The sequence below is a fragment of the Xiphophorus hellerii genome, chromosome 7 (genome assembly GCF_003331165.1).
Source record: "Xiphophorus hellerii strain 12219 chromosome 7, Xiphophorus_hellerii-4.1, whole genome shotgun sequence".
Taxonomy (NCBI): Eukaryota; Metazoa; Chordata; class Actinopteri; order Cyprinodontiformes; family Poeciliidae; genus Xiphophorus; species Xiphophorus hellerii.
In genome coordinates, this window is record NC_045678.1 from 7044749 (window position 1) to 7062712 (window position 17964).

Sequence of the window (17964 nt, forward strand, 5' to 3'; positions counted from 1 at the left end):
AATTGTGGGTTAAAATCTTGAAATGAACAGAAATGAACTCCTTAAATATGTCACGCTGTGTTTACTGAATCTGTATAATAAAAGTTTTTCTTTTTGTATTGATTAATTTGAATATATAAACAATTTAACGATGTTCTATTTTATTGAGATGCACCAAGAAAGTAAAAACCCCAGAGCGCGCACACAAACGCATAAAATAGAAATATGTTGTTTTTACAACACCTTTTCCTCCTCTACTAAAGAGCTGTTTTAATTTTAATCTACAGCATCAACACAGCAGAAGCATCTTTTGTTTTAAGATCTCACCTGAAACTTGGTAACACATTGGGAGCTGCAGAAGTTGAGGATGTCGCCCTCTGGCAGCGTGGCCTGGTACTGCGGCAATGAGCTTCTTTTACAGAAATGACATGTAGGTTCCTTGTCTGCACACACAAAAAAATGTATAAAAATAAAAGTTTTTCTTTGTATTTTTATGCCCCTCTTGATACATAAATTAGTTTTTTTTTACAAATTTACTGGTCACAAATGAAAAACTGCAACTGATTCATGAAAAATAACAAAAAAGCACAAATACAGTAGTGTAGAAAAAGTGTTTGCCTTCTTCCTGATTTCCCATTTTGTCGCACTTCAATGTTTCAGAATATCAAACCAATTTAAATAGTCAAAAGAAACACAAGTAAGCAAAAAAAATTACGTTTTTAAATTATTGTTTAAGGGAGGAAAAACTCAAAACCTTTGTGGCCCTGGGTGAGAAAGTGATCGTCTCTTCAGAAGCTAGACATTATATCGAGATCCAAAGAAATTCAGGAACATATGAGAAAGAAAGTAATTAAAATGACTCTGGAAAGGGTCACACAGCCGTTTCCATGGCGTCAGGAACCACAGTGAGAGTCGCTGTCCGCACATGGAGAAAACATGGACCAGTGGCGAAGCTTCCCGAGAGTGGTTCCCCGACTAAAATTACCCTAAGAGCGCAGCGATGACTCATCCAAGAGGTCATAAAGACCCAACAACAACATCCAGAGAAGTGCAGGCCAAAAATGGTTCCAAGATGAAAACCACTACTGAGCAACAAGAACGTCAAGACTGGGCTCAGTTTTTCCCAGAACATGTCTTGATGATCCCTAAGAGTTTTGGGAAAACTTTCAGAGGACCGACGAGTGAAAAGGTTTAATCTTTGTGAGTTTGCGACCCGTTACATTAGGCGTAAAAATAACACCAGACCAGCGGTACCACACGGTGGTGGTAGTGTGATGGTCTGGGGCTGTTTTGCTGCCTCCGGATCTGGAAGACCTGCTGTCATAAATGGAAACACAAATTCTGCTTTCTACCAAAAAAAAACACAAAAGAGAACATTCAGTCATCTGTAGGTGATGTCACCTACAGATGACCAAAACTAACTTTGGTTCTCCAAACACACCAGCCTCTTAACACACCTCTGGATGGTTGAAGAAGAACAAAATGAAGACTTTGGAGTGGCCTAGTCAAAGTCCTTACCTAAGTGCTATTGAGATTACTTTAAAAAGCTTGAAAACAATCCTGAATTACGACTATTCTGTAAAGATAAGTGACCACAGCTAGAACAGACTCACTGCAAGTTATCACAAATGTCTGACTGCAGTTGTTGCTGCAAAGGTTGGCCCAACCAGTCATTAGGCTCCCTTAATAATAAACATCTTTTTTTTTAAACTGCATTTTGTGCTAACTTGGGTTGTCTTTGACTAATACTTAAATTAGTTTGTTGTTCTGAAACACTGAAGTGTGACAATCATGCAAAAAAATAGGAAATCAGGAAGGGGGGGGGGCAAACAATTTTGCACACCACCGTTCCTGAACAAAGACCCAATTATATTTATTATTATTTATACTGAATACGGAACAGAGCAAATCCATGTTCAACAAACTGAGAACTTCTCTACCGCCACCTTTAAAAACATAAACCTGACTAACTGGTGTTGTTTTACACATGGAATTAAAGCTGATCTTAAATCAGTCTGTTTTTAATTAATAAAGTGTTCGAAGGTTTGTAAAACCCTGATAAGTGTGCATTCTGATTAAGGATGCAGCGATGGACTTTTTTCACTTCCAATACCAATACCAATGAGGTTCATCAGCAGATACCGATCTGATGCAGAAAAACACTGCTGAATTTACTTTTTCAGACAAATGTACTGAATTACACATTTATTTTGATAACTCTGCATCAGTTATCAAATAAATACATCACTTTAATACACCAATAGCTTCATAGGTTTAGCCAGACATGTAAAAACAAAACTTTTAATTTGTTCAGTCAGTTCAAAGAGCAGTATAACAACTATTGCAAAGTAAATAAGAAACTAAGACAATAGATTGCCTATCTTGGTGCAACATGTAAAAATAAACTGCAACAGACTTTTTTTTCTCCAATGGTTCAGAAAGTGCAATTAGGAATTCTAAGTATAATGTAAAATAAATAAATTATGACATCACTCAGAGCACAAAACATGGAATTAGACTGAATAGATCTGCCCTTATGGATCGGGCACAGTGCCACGATACCTGATCTAGAATTATTTTCAGTATTGGTACCGATACCAATATCGGATCGGTGCGTCTCTCTCCGACTACTCACTGATGAATGACGTTAGCTTGCCCTTGTTCATGCAGCTGACGGAGCAGTAGGAGCTCATGGCAGAGCCTGCGTCGAGGCTTTGGAGCACCTCCCCCGTCTTGATTAGTGTTTTGCAAGTCATACAGCTGGCAAGTTTACTGTGGGCCTGGGTGGGAAAAAATGTCATGTCAAAACAAGATGCAAACGAGAGCATTATGATCCCAAAAAAAATGGACAGCAGGGCGGCGGGTGTTACCTGTTTGTAATCCCTGATGCAGTTCTGGCAGCAGAAGCGTTTCTGCTGGCCATCGACCAGCAGGAAGTGGTTGGCCGACGCCCGGCTGGGCAGATAGTCGCCACACTGCTCGCAGCAGTTCATGATCAGCCCGTTGGCTTTGCGGTACACATTGAAACACGTGTCGCTGCAGATCTTGTGGGTCACGTTCTTAAAGCTAACCTCATGCCGAATCTGGAAGACAGGGAAAATAAAACTCTCACAAAGCAGCAGAAAATAAAAAACGGATTCCCTACGCAGTTAAGCTTTAATCTACATCGCTTAACGGTTAAAAAGTTCTTCTATGGTAGAGTACGCATCAAAATGAATAAAGAAGATCAGAATTTCATCGTGAAGCGTACTGTAGAGAGAAGGCAGGAAAGAGCGGTCAGACAGATTGAACTAGATTATACTGAGGCCAGATGAGAATAAAGATAGTCGAAAGATGAATAATTCATTATGTGAGGGGAAATACAATACGGCAAAGTCGAGATAAATAGCAATATGATGGTGAAGGATATGGTTTGATATGGTGAAGAGAATGATGACTGGAAGATAATGCAACAGGACTCTGGCATGTAACATGCAATAAAAACAAATAAACAAAAACAGAACTTCCAGGTAGAGTCATGCCAGGAAACTGAGTCCCTGCTATACGGTAATGAAAGATGCGATGTATGGAGCGGCCTGAGAGAATTAGAGTTTCCTAAGGGCTGGACCAAGCCTCCATCTTGGTTTAGTTCAGAATTACACAGGTAAATGATTCTGGTAAACAAAGGAGCTACACATGCTTCACTTTAAATAAATGTCCAGCATACCTTCATAATTCCCTAACACACGGGGCCTGATGATAACCCTTCATTAGTCATTTTTATCTTTTTTTCCCACATTTTAGTGAATTATGACAGGACCACTGAGGGAAATCATTTGAAAATACTGTTGGCAGGTAAGAAAGGTGGGCGATACGGACTTAAGGTTTTATTGCAATATTTTGTGGTACTATTGCGATAATGATTAGAGTGATAAGAACCATTTATTACTTCCTTTTTTGGTAACTGTATGGTCGTAATTGTGTGTCACAGCAATTATAGCCCCACAAATACAGATTCTGCTCTCGAAAAACATTCCCATTTGTAATAAGCTTCTTTAGGACACCAGTGCACATTTGTAATGGAAACCAAGCTAGTGACACACAACACTCGAGACAGGTAGGACAACAAGTTAAGTTAAAAAAACATCTAAACAGTGAAGCAGTTTGGTTTTCCAGATCCAGAAAATCCTCCCAGCAGTATTATTATATGACATTTAATGCCTCATCCCGTATGCTTGATCTTCCTCCTGGTTTTCTGAATACCTAGGGAAGACTGCGGTTTAAAGAGACAGTGAATCGACAGATCAGTTTGTCTCAGGATCCCCACAACAGCCGTCCAAGCATCAATAGCTTAGTTTGTAGAAGCACTAGGTGCCTGTGAACGCTCTTTACAGTGCTGAGCGGAGTGAAAAATTACAGATTCCTGAATCACCGACCTGAGTTTACAGGGAGTCCTGCAAACAACGACCAATAAATCCCAAACTGCAGCCTGTGTTCAGAAACAAGGTTTACAATTTCCAGTAAAATTGCAATTGCAAACGCAGCTCTACCGGGTACATTCACGTCTTGGGAACGACAAGTAGTGAATGAATGTATAAATAAATAAGATGTTGTGGTTGCTGGACAGACTGACCTCTGTGAGTTTCCCGCAGACAGTGCATTTGTTTTTCAGGCCTGTTTTAGGCGGGTTGTTCTTGTTCTCGTACGCGCCCAAGCAGCCAGTCGTACAGAACTCCTGAAAAGACTCGCTAGAGTCCACCTGGGCCACAATGGTGCCCTTAATGTGTGTGATGTCCCTGTGGAAAGAACAAATAAAAATAAAATAAAAATCACATGGTTTTGTTGACAAAAAAAAAATCTACAGAAAATGAGAACCTAAAAAGAAAACTTGTGGCTAAAGGAAAAGTCTGTTATGAGCTTGTAACATGTGTTTTCAGGCATAAAAAGAGAAAATGAAAGGCTGACTTTTTGCACATGGTGCAGGTCTTCTTGGGTGCAGGTTTGTGTGAGAAGGCAGAGAGGCAAGTGGTGGAGCAGAACAAGTGAGAGGAGCCTTTTCGCTGGTAGGCTGTCTGGCCTTTCTTCAGAGGCTTTTTGCAGTTGGCGCAGGTCACCTGGGAGGTAAAAATACAGATTTAACAGAGGGAAGCTTTCCAAATGTAGGAATACTACATACTTGTCATTTTTCTGACCTTTTAGCTCATTTTCAAGTAGAAATCAAAATAAGTTTCCTATGAATTTATGCCAGGTATCCATCCATCCATCCATTGTGGATGTAAGGCTGGGTGATCTGGCTTTATACTAACATCTTCCATTCTTTCATACCAGGTGCAATTTTAATAGATTTTTTCTTAGTCGCTTTCTTTTCTTAAGAAATTAATAATGGCGTAAAATATTTCCAAAAACTGGCTTTTATTTTACTAATGCCTTCTGGGAGATGATCTGAATACAAAGTCCAAACAAATGCATGTTGTAGAACATTATGGAAACCTAAGGAGTGAATTAGTGAAAAAAATACTCCAACTTTCCAAAAATAAAACATTTAAAGAATATATTGATAAAATCAGTTGATCGCCCAGGAAGGTACGACCTATAACAGGTACAGAGGACAGATACAGAGGATAAATAGATGGATATTCATCTGGATAAATACAACCTTTTTTTTACTTACCTTTTATATATATATATATATATATATATATATATATATTAGATCCAATTTCAAACATTTTTCCAGACTTGGATCAGGTCTGGAAAAGCATATAAGAATGATTGAGTGAGTTCTCATTCTGAGCCCATTTGTTGACGTATAAACACATAGGTGTGATATAAATTCATGGCGGATATCCATGCATCAAGATCGATGAGGTATGAATAGTGTGGAAACAACCTCTTTTCCCCCAATAATCTCTTTTTTTGCAACTACATGCAAGCCCGTCGCAATAAGCAATGAATATTTTAATAATATTTTTTGAAGGCCAATGATGCTTACAGAGACATCACGAAGCATTTTACTTATGGTTTTGGTTGTGTGTAGGTTTTTATTTTTGTTTTATTTACTGTTTTTGTTTGTTGCGTTTCATTTTGGATATTTAAAATATCTCCCAGTTCCTATGTTAAATCTTCATTACAAAATTTAAGTGTGCTACTCTTTGAGAGGGCAAACTTTAACAATATATGGCATAATAATACAATACATATCAGACACCTGTCTACCCATGTCTTTTCTAATGTTTTGCCTTGTTCCTCATCTAAGGAAGGACTAATTGTTTCAGTATAGTCCTACTAAAATCTACTGATTTAAACACAGTCGCAAAATAGCAACATTATCGTTTATCGCAGCAATTACTGGGACAATTTATCATCCAGCAAAATTTATCATTATAAGAGGCCTACCTGCATATATTATTTTAAAGCACTTTTCTATAAAATGGTCGATATAACATATCTGACTGATTGATACCCGCCCAGCTGGACCCACCTTGACTGTCCTGGGTTGTGTCTGGGAGCCTGAGGAGGAGGAGGAAGACTGGCCTGCAGGCTTTGGCAGCGAGGTGGCAGGCGACGGAGAGTCCACCCCGCTTTGCTTCTGGTTCCGGGGAACCGAGGCCGACTGAGAGATCCACGAGTCTACAAGAAGAAGGAGAGGAAATCTTACCTGCATTCCCTACATGGTTGCACATTTAGAACCACTCATTTGGTATTTTTATTGGAAACACAGCCGCAGGAGGCAGAGAGAGGCTAAACACAAATGTGGCATCTTAAAAGCTGCAGCGAAGGTCTGAAACACTCAGAGAATCCTAACATTAATAAGAGTACATCCTTCAAAAACTTCTAAAAGGCTGACTAAAACAGCAAACAAGACATTTCTAAAATTTTAAACAAATCCCAATCAATGATTGAACTGAAAGAGAATAACTAAAAACTACCAAAACAATAAAACTCAAGAGAATTTTAGAGCTTGTAAATCATTTAATGGGGAAAAAATACGATAAAATAAATGATGATTAATCTGGAAATATTGATTTCCACAATCGTGTGCAGATGTGCAGAAATCTGCAGTAAAAACCCAGTTTTTAAATTTTAATCATGACAATCTGGATGTAGTGGTGTGGTGTTGCTGATAGACGTACTGGTCAACCAGAGCCGAGTAATTCCTGTCCTAAGCAGATTCCCAGTCTAGGATTAAAGTGCATCTGTTAAATCCTCCAACTCCACACAATTTACCCCCCGTGATTAATAAGGAATGTCCATACAGTCTGTTTAAAGACAAAACATGTAGATAATAAAGAGCCTTAAGAGGTAATATAGACATTATATTGTACAGTACCTGCATAAATATCCGTCATTTTTCTAATATGAAAGATAACAGGGATCTTTAGTGAAACAGGAAGCAAGTAGTGCATAATTGTGAAGTAGGAGGATAATAACATTTTCAAAGATTTGTACAAAGATGGAGATGTTTCAAGGCTCAAAATTTAAAATTCTCAATACTGCAAACCCAGAAATTTCACTCCTTTAACTTTCTATGGATGCCTAAAAAAATTAACTGAAAATGTATTAAAACTTGTTCAAACTGTACTATATTCAATGTTTTTCCTCCTACCAAATCGTGTTTTTTTGGGGGGGGTTTTCAGATAAATTCCGCCCCAAAAATAAATCAAAGTTTATGGTTGTAATGTGAAAAAACGTGAAAAGGCTCGACTACTTTTGGGAGGCGGTTTAGTTAGTCCGCTACTCGTCGTGTTGGTCTCGGATGACGGCAGCGGGAGGCTTTAATTCTTCATGAGTGCTGCTAGCTGGCCCCATCTTCCAGGGACCAAATCGGCAAAGGGCCTACACTCTCACCCTTCACCTGACAGGAAACGGTTAACTCCAGGCATTACCTGCTCCTTTGTGCGTCCCCGTGTCTCCGTTCTGAACCAGCTGGCTGGCGGAGCCTCGGCCGGGGTTAAAGGAGGCGGTTGGTCGAGCAGATGGGGTCTCAGGATTCAGACTGAAGGCACTGCTGATCTGCAGACCGTTCTCCTCTGTCTCGTTTTCATCAGCCTGAGGACAGATGCAGCAGAGGTTACAGAGGTTTTCTTCTTTTCTTTTTCCCCCCATTCAGCAGAAACATCCGAAAGCAACGCGATGAAGAACCAATGACATTTGAAGGGCAATGTGATTTCTGTGATGCGGAAAACTCGGACGGGGATTGTTTAATTTGATAAAGAAAATGGAATTCATAAGAAAACGAAAAAATTCACAGAATTAGCTGATATTGGAGGAAAGGGGATGATATACAGCAGTCTGTGTAGTATTTTGGCCACAGCAGCTCCTGTAGCTGCAGTTAGCTGGTAAAGCTGGGCTCTCCTCTCCACACAGAATGAACCGGTCAGCCATGGTGGAAAAAAAATTTTTCTAAAGTGTCGACGTCTTCACCTCGAAAATAAAGTTTTCTGTACATTTTGTCATTGCACTTTTGTTTGAAGGCACAAGGATACGACTTCTCAGAAACATAAAGAAGCTAGCCAACAGCTGGTCACGTCGGTTAGTTCTTGAACATTTACATAAATCAGTAGACGTGAGAGTTGTAGGTGGCTGTTGCTCTGAATCCCACATTTTGGGTTCAACTCTAAAGCCTCATTAAAGGGGAGATTTTCTTATATTCTGCTAAAAACCCGATTCTTAGTTTTCCACATAATGTTTGAATTCTTTAAAACAAATGAGGGGTAAACACTTTAACATCTTGTAAAACCAATGTTCTGTTAAACCACAGAAGTCTGTTATATATGTGAAACAGAATATTAGTAAATGTGAAACTCTAGCCATTGATTTGTTCAATTTTTTCATTCACAACATAATCACATACTTTTTGGGTAAATAAAACAAGGTAAAAGGGCAGCACCGAGTGCCATTTTATAGCATAATCAAGTAACTATTGTACCTTCACTAGTTGCATGTGTATCAAATATGACACCTTGAAATTGGGTCTCTGTGTCTTTATAAATTCCTGCTCTTCCTGAAACTCCGCCTTCAGGAGCTTATCACCACATTGTTCCTCTATTAACCTTTTAGCAACGTTTAGACCAGCATTATACAGAGAAGCAGCTCCAATAATGAGCTCAGCAGATGTGCAGTTCTACCAGGTATTTGCTAACTGCTGCTGGCTAGTCTGAAGGAGCTGAGTGGGGGAAAGGTGGGGAAAGGTTGCTCTGCGAGGGAAGTTTGGAAACTGCAGCTCTGAGGAGGAGCTGCACCTCGAAGATGGAGCTACATCCACCCAGGTGTTTTCTGCAGCTGAATGTTTGCCATGAGAGATTAGAGGATTTCTCAAACATCCATAAAAGAATCAAAGCAACACTCCAGGTATGTTTCTGATGATGGAATAACTTCATAATAACATAAAAAAAAGTTGATTTTATGTCATACTTTGACAGTGGAATTTGTAAAGCAATCAGACAGACTTCATAGGGCCTCAACTCGTTGTCCTAGTCGCTCTCCACCTAACAGAACCGCTTCATCTCCACCTGCGCTTCCAATGCTAATCCTCACCTCTCCGACAGCCGCCGCTCCGCCTTGGAGGGACGTCACCGAGGTGATCATCAGGTTGATGTCGGCCTGGGCATCGTCTGGATGTGGCGGCGTGTTGGCCGCCGAGCCCCTCTGGTTGCTGGAGCCCAGAGTGGTGACGCTGGAGATCCTGATCTCCGAGTCCGGGTCGTTGCTGCTGAGCGCGGCGGGTGAGTGGGAGGCGGAGGACTCCCCGGGGAGCGCAGGTGAGGGGGAAGAGTTTTCTTTCTGTTCACAGTCCTCCTCGTCGTCGATGACGATAGGCTCCGGGGCTGTGGTCCGAGGCTTCTGGGCCGCTGCCGTCGCCGCCGCCATGGATGCGTTGGAAGACGGAGGACAGTCGGGGCTCTTGGAAGGCGTTTCTGCTGCGTCCTCTGCCGCAGCGCCCGCATGCTCGGCACTCTCCGCGTCGGGTCCGTCTGGAGAAGAGGTAGCAGCAGCAGCGGGAAGCGGCTGGGAAGCCTCCTCCTCTACAAGAACAACATCATCATCGTCATTGTCCTCTGTGCCACCCTCCTTTGTGGCTTCGTCTCCCGTTTCCATGGACACCGGCTCCCCAGACTCCTCGGCGGGAGGTGAGGATGGCGGCTGGGAGGAAGGAGTGGCGTCGAGGAGCTCCGCCTTCTCCTCCGCGTCCTCTGCCACAACAGGGCTTGGCTCTGACTCCCCATCCATCGCTAAGGCAACCACCTGGCGAGTCAAACAGAAGCCGTTTAGGACGCAATTAGGAGGCGGCCTGCGCCAGTAATTAGTTTTATAATGTCTGACAGCTGGACAGGTAGCTCAGGTATCCCCTGAAGTAAAACCCATGGTTGCCATGGTTTCACCCTGTTTATGGCTTGAGATCGTTCTCCATTTTTTTCCCCTATTAAATTTAGTTGCACTATCCCTTTAAAACATCCGTTTTCACATTTGTTTTTCCCTCCAGCTTCTCCTAAATCTGTGCTTTGACTTCATAGAATCTGCAACATTTCTCTGGATGAGTGAAAATGCACGTCTTGGCGTCGCCGTAGTGACGATGTGCGATTTAGGTCAAGCATTTCGATTATTTATTACCATTACAAGAATCAAAGAAAAAGGGATGCAATTAATTACAGCTACAGGAAATATGTCATTAACCACTCGAGTAATTAACTTATTAGCAAAATTAAACCTGACAAAACCTATTTTCTTTAGTATCTTCGCAGATGGAATCTAAATTATATTACTTGAAATAAAGATGAATTAATTGGGCTAGCTTTTCTAAAAATAACTCCCTTTCTTTAGCCATATATTAGATTAACATCTAAATCCTTTCAATTAAGTGTAATTTATTAGTGCTACGCTGAAGGACAGTAGGTTGCTTAACTTTTTTTGTGTTTACTATAACAACTAAAAAACGCAACAGATGCAACAGTGTTTCTGATGTATTGAGGAATAACCTGTGTAGAAATGGAGAAATCATGGATTATTAAGTCTCTAAACAAAGTTGCCCTTCAAGAAATATTAATGAGAATGAAAAAGATCAAGCTCATTTTAATTTATCCTGCAATTAATTGATTAACTGCAACAGGCTTAACTGGGATGGCGCAGCTTTTAGCTTGACCTGGGATCTGATAAATGCCGCCACGACGATAAGAGTTGTAGGAAATAAACAGAAACATGACTAAGCAGTGACAATGTCTTCCTGGTGTAATCACAAACAGATGCCTGATAGAAATGGGAAAAGTAAAGATCAATATATTGAAAATGTATTTGACCACATTTATTGGTTTTAAAGTAGGAATGCACCGACCGCAGGTCTCTGGCCGATCACAGATTACCGATTTTTTTTTTTTTTTTTTTTACCCCTCCAGGGGGTCTTTTGTGGTCTCTAGTGTCCCTTATATGAAAGTAGGCTGACAGGAAACGGGGAAGGAGACGGGGGAAGACATGCAGCAAACATCGCCGGATCCGGGAGTCGAACTCGCGACGGCAGCGTCGAGGACTCAAGGCCTCACACTATCCCCTATGCCACCACGGCACGCCCAGATTACCGATTTTTAAAAAGCCTAACCTGCCAATGATGATTTTGGCCAACACCAATATTTTTTGTCTGAAAAAGTGCTAAATATAACAAGGAAGTTGCAGAGTTGACAACAGTGGGGTGACTATTGCCAACTATAAACGTGCAGACATGACATGCCGGGCCGATCTATCAATTGAATCTCTCTCACAGCAGAGCAAAAGAGGTCAGTGGCTGATTTTTAGACCCTGGCTGAGGTGCATTAGATCGGCTTCACACGTATCAGCCGATCACCGATCAAATCAGCATTGATAAATCGGTTGGCCGATAAATCAGTGGACACAAACACTGCTCTTAAAAAAAACAACTCGTTTTCAAATATGCGTTTACAGGATAACTGTTACATAAAGAGGAGACATTCTTCTCACTAAATGCAACATAGTAGCTGCATTTTATGATATTTTCTAATATAGTGATGCTTGTATGGAACAAAGAGTGGGAAAAAATAATAAAAATAATAACCCAAAACAATACATTTTTGAGGATTTTCAACAACATTAATTGGAATTTATTGTTAGGATAAATCCAGTTTTCTATTATATGAAAAAACATGTCATCATAACTGAGAGGGGATGATATGACAGTACAAGTTTTATCACCATATTTTGCCACACTGTTCTGATAAAGTGGCAAGAAGAACTAGTTATTACTTATTTACTGAGTAACTGTCACATAAAGATGTCTAATTTATATCACTAAGCTGCACACAGTAACTTCATTTAACTGTATTTTCAGATTGTATTGATATTTATTGATACTCTCATTGAACGAGCCATGGCGAAAATAGTCAAATTAATCTCAACAATACAGAAAGTCGTGAGGGTTTCTAAACATATTTGGAATTTGTTGTAAAAACGATAAATCAGAATTCATCACGATAAATAATACGATAAATGCCCACCTCTAATGCAGCAGAGCTACCTTCAGACAAATCCCTGCTCCAACACACCTGAACCAACCAGAGGCCTTCTCTCACCTGCTGCCTTCCACTTCTCCGCAAAAAGGTGCTCACTCGTCGTCCTTGGCAACCGGTGAAGCTACACCTTAGTTGCCAGGGTGACGGTAAGGCCCACTGCCTCTAAAAAGTCTGGCTCTCTGTGTGCCTCATCTGGGCGATGTTGATTTAGTGATCGCCATACCAACCGGAGTAATACATAACTTATGAATGGAGCTTAAACGGCGAGGCGGACTCTAAACACCAAAGACGAACGGCAGAACTCTGCAGCCAGGGAGAACGTTTTGAGGATGTGCGCGGTGTGAAAGCTGGTTGCGTTTGTGTCACGTAGCAGTCGGGGTGGCTGCGAGCCCCATACATCACGTCGCCGCCGACAGCTGCGGCGCAGAAACGCACATGTACACATGAACGGATGCGCTGATCTTTGAAGCTCGTCATTCCCCTCAACAGACAGGAAGAGCCTGAGCGCACACAAACATCTCCCTGAGCCAGAGCAGAGGCCAGGCGGCGCTTCGTCCCCAGAACCACAACATCCTGGTGGCCATTTTGATCCCAGCACCATGCCACGGCTGCATCTCGGTAGGAGGGGGTTGAGGTGGGTTTCGGGGGGTAAGGAAGTGCCCGGTCACACACTATTTCACAGCTTTTTTATTACTTCAGTCAAGCTGAATTTCAGCATGGCGGATTTTCTGTCGTTTTAAGTTCCTGATGAGGCAGGAGAAAATCCCCCTGTCCTGTTTTTTTTTCACCCCCCAGATCTGAACCAGAGCCGGGTGCAGCCAGCGGATGACCCCCCGGCCTCCCTGTGAAACGTCACATGGTTCTAAACTGGGACACATCCTACTTTAACTGGTGACGACTCATCATAGGCTACCAAGATGTCAAGTTTCAGGGCATATTTTAAAAGCGACACGCACTGTTTGTTCCTCCAAACATGTTCCTTCTTCTCTGAACTTTTTTAATTAAGGACAGGGTAAGTAAAAACAATCGTTTTACAACTGTTTAGCCAGTTGTAAAACACTCCAGGAGGCCCAGCGCACATTACATGTTTTAATGAATATGGATAAAAGAAAACCTCCTGGCTGCTTAAACATCACAAAGAATAAGAAGACGTGTGTATGGAGATGCACATGACCAACCGGACAATCTTTTATAATACGCACAAGTAAGTTATGAATAAAATGTAAACACTATGATCAAACATAACATTGTTTTATTGAGTTTTAAATTAAGTTTAAAGTTTTAAATTTAAAACTACACTGAAAATTTGCAATGCCATGTTCAACATCAGGGCTGCAGCTAACGATTACTTTAGTAATCAGTTATTCTAACGATTAATCAAATTTAAAATGATACGACTCCGCAGATTTTTTACTTTAACCCCTTAAACTACAAGAAATGCATTAAAATATTAAAACAAATATTTTCATTCCTTTTTTAAATAAAAAAATATATTTTAATTGTCTAAAATGCAATAACATAGCACTACTGCCATGCATGTTAACCAGGTGAAGCTAAAGGTATGCCTCTAGAGGAGAACTGAGCAAAACATATTTACAGACAAAGTTTTTTATTTTTATATTAAATACCAAATGTGAAAATTTGTATAGTTTTGGCTGAATTAATGCTCTGAGGGTGTTGCTATTCAGCAAATGGCCTTTGAGTTTGTACATTCCAGTTAATTCGACTCATCAAATTAATCCAACTAATCGTGATTAATCCAACCGGGGTTTTCCTCAGTGTATTATAAGCCTGGCGGGTCACCAGGCTTTATTTGTGCCCCCACCAGGCTTAGCATTGTTAATTTATCTTAGGTTTTTTGTAATTATTGCCTTTCTTTAAAGACTATATAGTTGGTGTTTAGTTATTAATAATCCAGTCTTCCAAAAATGCAAACTATCAAGTAACATTTTCAAATTTCATGTCAACTTTAAACATTTTTTTAACTCAAAAACATGGCGGCCGGCTGAATGACTGCCCTAGCGCCCCAAGCATCGAGCTTAGCAGGTTTTCTGGGGGAAACCCTGCCAACTAATTACAATTAATCATTTCAGCCCTATTCAACATAACAGAAAAATAAACCAATTAGTTAGACAATATTTTAATTGCATTAATTAAGGCAAGACTATGAAGTATTCAGCACTAAATATATATATATACACATAAAAAGCTATGTTTTGTGATTTTTCCCCAAACAGCAGACAAGCTAAAAGACATGCATGTCCCAATAAGGTAGGCAATTAACTGGAAGAAAAATATTTCCCAGTATGCACATCTAACGTTTGTTTTTTTTACATGTGTAAACAAAGATCTGGTTTGGCTAATGTATGCAGCAGCATAGCTTCGTCTCTGTGTTTCTGGCAATTTTGCATCATATTTTCTTTGGCAATCCACCAGAGTCAGCAGGGTGGGTTGCCATGGATTCGCTGCTGCTGGATGTGAATCCATAGCCAAGAGTTGATTGGAGTGTAGACAGAGGGGGAAAAAAAAAAAAGAACCTCGATGGGGGGGGACTCAGTCTGATGCAACACAGTAACGGGGCTAACAGTAAGTAGCTAATAGCATGTTTACTAGAGGTGCACCGATTGCAGTTTTCTAGCCAATCATCAATCTTTAAAAAAAAAAGCCTGATCTGCTAATTCCGATGTGGTTATGATCCCAATTATCTCAGAAAGATTCTAGCAAAGTACAGTATAGGCCAATAAAAGATTCTCATAGAATGAAGAAAAAGTCTCTTTGGGTCACTTTGAGTATCATCCTAAATGTAAACATATGGATTTGTGTGTTGTTTTTTTTTACTCCTAACTTTTCAGTTTCAGTATAGTTTATATTTAAACATGCAAATGAGCATAAATGAGCTGCTGGTTCAAAAATATACCAATTAACAGTCGGTATTATGTCACTGCTATCAAGGTACAATGACGTTTTAAAACTGCAATTACTTTCCATCCTATTGTAAAAGTGAAAAATGGAGTTATAACTCTTGCACTACGTTGATTCTAGATGAAGTGTCAGGCTGACGGGTGTTTTTAACCTCTATGGAGGAAGTGTAGCAGTGTCGCGCCTCCTCCACTTCTTGCTGCACCCAGCTGGTTAGCTGGCTGAAACAAAACCACTAGGCATTTCCCCTCACACAGAAGAAAGAAAAATGTTGCTATTTAGAAACAAACTTTGCACAAAAATGTGAAAACCATTACCTTATAATATTATTTTAGCAGTAGAAGGAATAACTGCTTGGTCTTCCATTTAAAAACCAATACAATCATTTATGTTTTTAAACGTTTGTGTTAGTAGGGTCTGCAAATGCTGCAAAAACATTCAAACCTACAGTAATCGAGATCTGCTTTCCTGCAAAACACTGAAGCTGAATGAGGAAGACATGCTGCGTCTGCTCACGTGACAGGAAGCTCACAGCAAAACAAAATGTCAGTCTTCATGTCATTTTTTTTTTTTTTTTGTAGCAGCTCCTAAACCCAGATTCGCTCCCAAAGCAGCTGCACGTAGCAGCAGCATTACCTCGTAAGCCAGAACACCAGGCTGATGTCATCAGACCACATGTGTTGAGGTAACATCTGTTTGCAAATGCCATGGTAACCGGTGGTAAAATACTGTGGACAATGTGGAGCACTACTCACCCCCCCCCCCAAAGCCAAGCCGCAAAAAGCAATGGACGCCAGTCGTTTTTTCTTTTTTGCAGCCTGCCAGCCTCATGAATGGGGGGAGGTGGAGGGATGGATGAATATCAGTGCAAAGCAGTGGCGCTCTAAAGGGGGAAAAAATAGACTGAGTTCAGACTGCAATGCAGAGCTGCGAGACAGTCTGCATGCACGTGGATGAGAGACGAAAAAAAGAAAAAAAAACGAGGATCCGGCCACTAATGAGCTCTGACATGTAACCTTGCTCCCATAGTCAACACCAGGTGGACACAGATAAGGAGGGGCCGGGCGGTGTGTCACAGAGACCCGCCTACCCTGCAACAAAACCCGCTTCATGGGGGCAAAACAGCCTCTGCGCCACATCACCATAGGTGCTCCTCTACCTTTCCAGCACCATCCGGCTTGCGCAGATATGCAGCATTTGCCCCCCCTTTTGCTCTAAAGAAGAAGAAGACAGCATATCTTATTCAAATTAAAAAGCGTGAGCTCATTATATAAGTATTATGTCACTGAGGATGTGATGCGTAATGCGCAGCCACCACAACATCATAGCAGCTGATGAGTTGGGGTAAAAAAAATAAATAAAAAAGAAAGAAAGATAGAAACTGGTTACCTGGCAGCAGAGAGATGAAACTACAAACCCTGAACTACAGCTAATGAGATTTAATGGGACGAAAAAAATATATATTGACCACAGGAAGGCAGCATGTAGCAGGATTTCAGGCCGTGTCCTTGATAATTTACCAGGACTTGGAGCGGCCACCATAGCGGCAAATGAGGTCCAGGGGCCCGGTTACCACGGGGGGGACTACTTCCCCCCTCCATACACCCGCTCCACTTCCACCCAATTCTCCTTCCGTTTCCCTTTTGCTTCTCAGCGCTTTATCCTGACTTAACTTACCGATGACTAGAGCCGCTCCAAAACTTTGATCAAAGACAGTGAAGCCAGCTACCTGGGCTGCACAACTCTTCCATAAATAACCCGAGTTGGAGGAAAAGCTAGCCTCCAAGTTGGAGGGAGGAAGGAGGAGAGGGAGGGGGTATTCAGGAGAAAACGTGGTTCAGGGTGTTCCGTTTCCACCCCTGCCTGCCCTTCCTGGCGCAAACAGCCATTGGATTAGCGGCGGATAGAGGGGAGGAGAGCCGACACAGACTGCGCCATTGTTAAAACGCCGCTAAAAAAAAAAAAAAAGAAAGAAAAAACGACAACAACTTGCTAAGATTGAAACGCACGGAAGCACATTTTGCACACAATACACAGCTCGACACCCAGAAATAACCCCGTCACCCTCCTCCCCCCCCCCAAAAAGAAAACGTTTGCAAACGTTTATAATCGCACCCCCCCCCATCCTGTTGGGCCCTTTTATGCCGTCTGGTGCACCACATATACCAATTACATCAAAACCGGCCCGAAATTCAGCCAAAAACGCCAACATTTATGATACCTGTCACGTTGGGGTTTTAATTGGAAAGTTAGCCTGCACATAGTCCACCCTGGCGCAATCAGTGGCAAATATACCGGCCTCCACTAGGGGCGCCCTTCCCCATTCGCTTCTCATGAACTGCCTTTATTTATGTCATGCGCTGGAGATGGTAGACGCGAATAAATCGCATTTACGTTGTATGCTTGACGGTTACAAAAATCCAGGTGTTGGTCATTAGTCACGGAACCAGATAACATCGAGCCCTCTCCCACCCCCCTCCACACACCTCCCACAACCCCCCAGCGGAAAGCAGCACTGCCTGCTGTCCGCCATTAGGGAGCCAACGGAACAATACTGGAGACTAGAGGCGGC

At 41.4% G+C, this 17964-nt stretch overlaps 1 protein-coding gene across 1 annotated transcript in view; it reads right to left on the reverse strand.

Moving 5' to 3' along the window:
- zmym2 (zinc finger, MYM-type 2) overlaps nt 1-17964 on the reverse strand; it is a 37545-nt gene that overhangs the window by 19300 nt on the left and 281 nt on the right. Inside the window, exons 2-9 of the mRNA XM_032567545.1 lie at nt 9496-10203; nt 7845-8007; nt 6440-6588; nt 4924-5072; nt 4592-4754; nt 2850-3062; nt 2615-2759; nt 307-422 (exon numbers count right to left, since the gene is read on the reverse strand). Coding sequence (XP_032423436.1) covers nt 307-422; nt 2615-2759; nt 2850-3062; nt 4592-4754; nt 4924-5072; nt 6440-6588; nt 7845-8007; nt 9496-10188 — 1791 coding nt within the window. The 5' untranslated portion in view covers nt 10189-10203. The remainder of the gene's footprint in view (nt 1-306; nt 423-2614; nt 2760-2849; nt 3063-4591; nt 4755-4923; nt 5073-6439; nt 6589-7844; nt 8008-9495; nt 10204-17964) is intronic.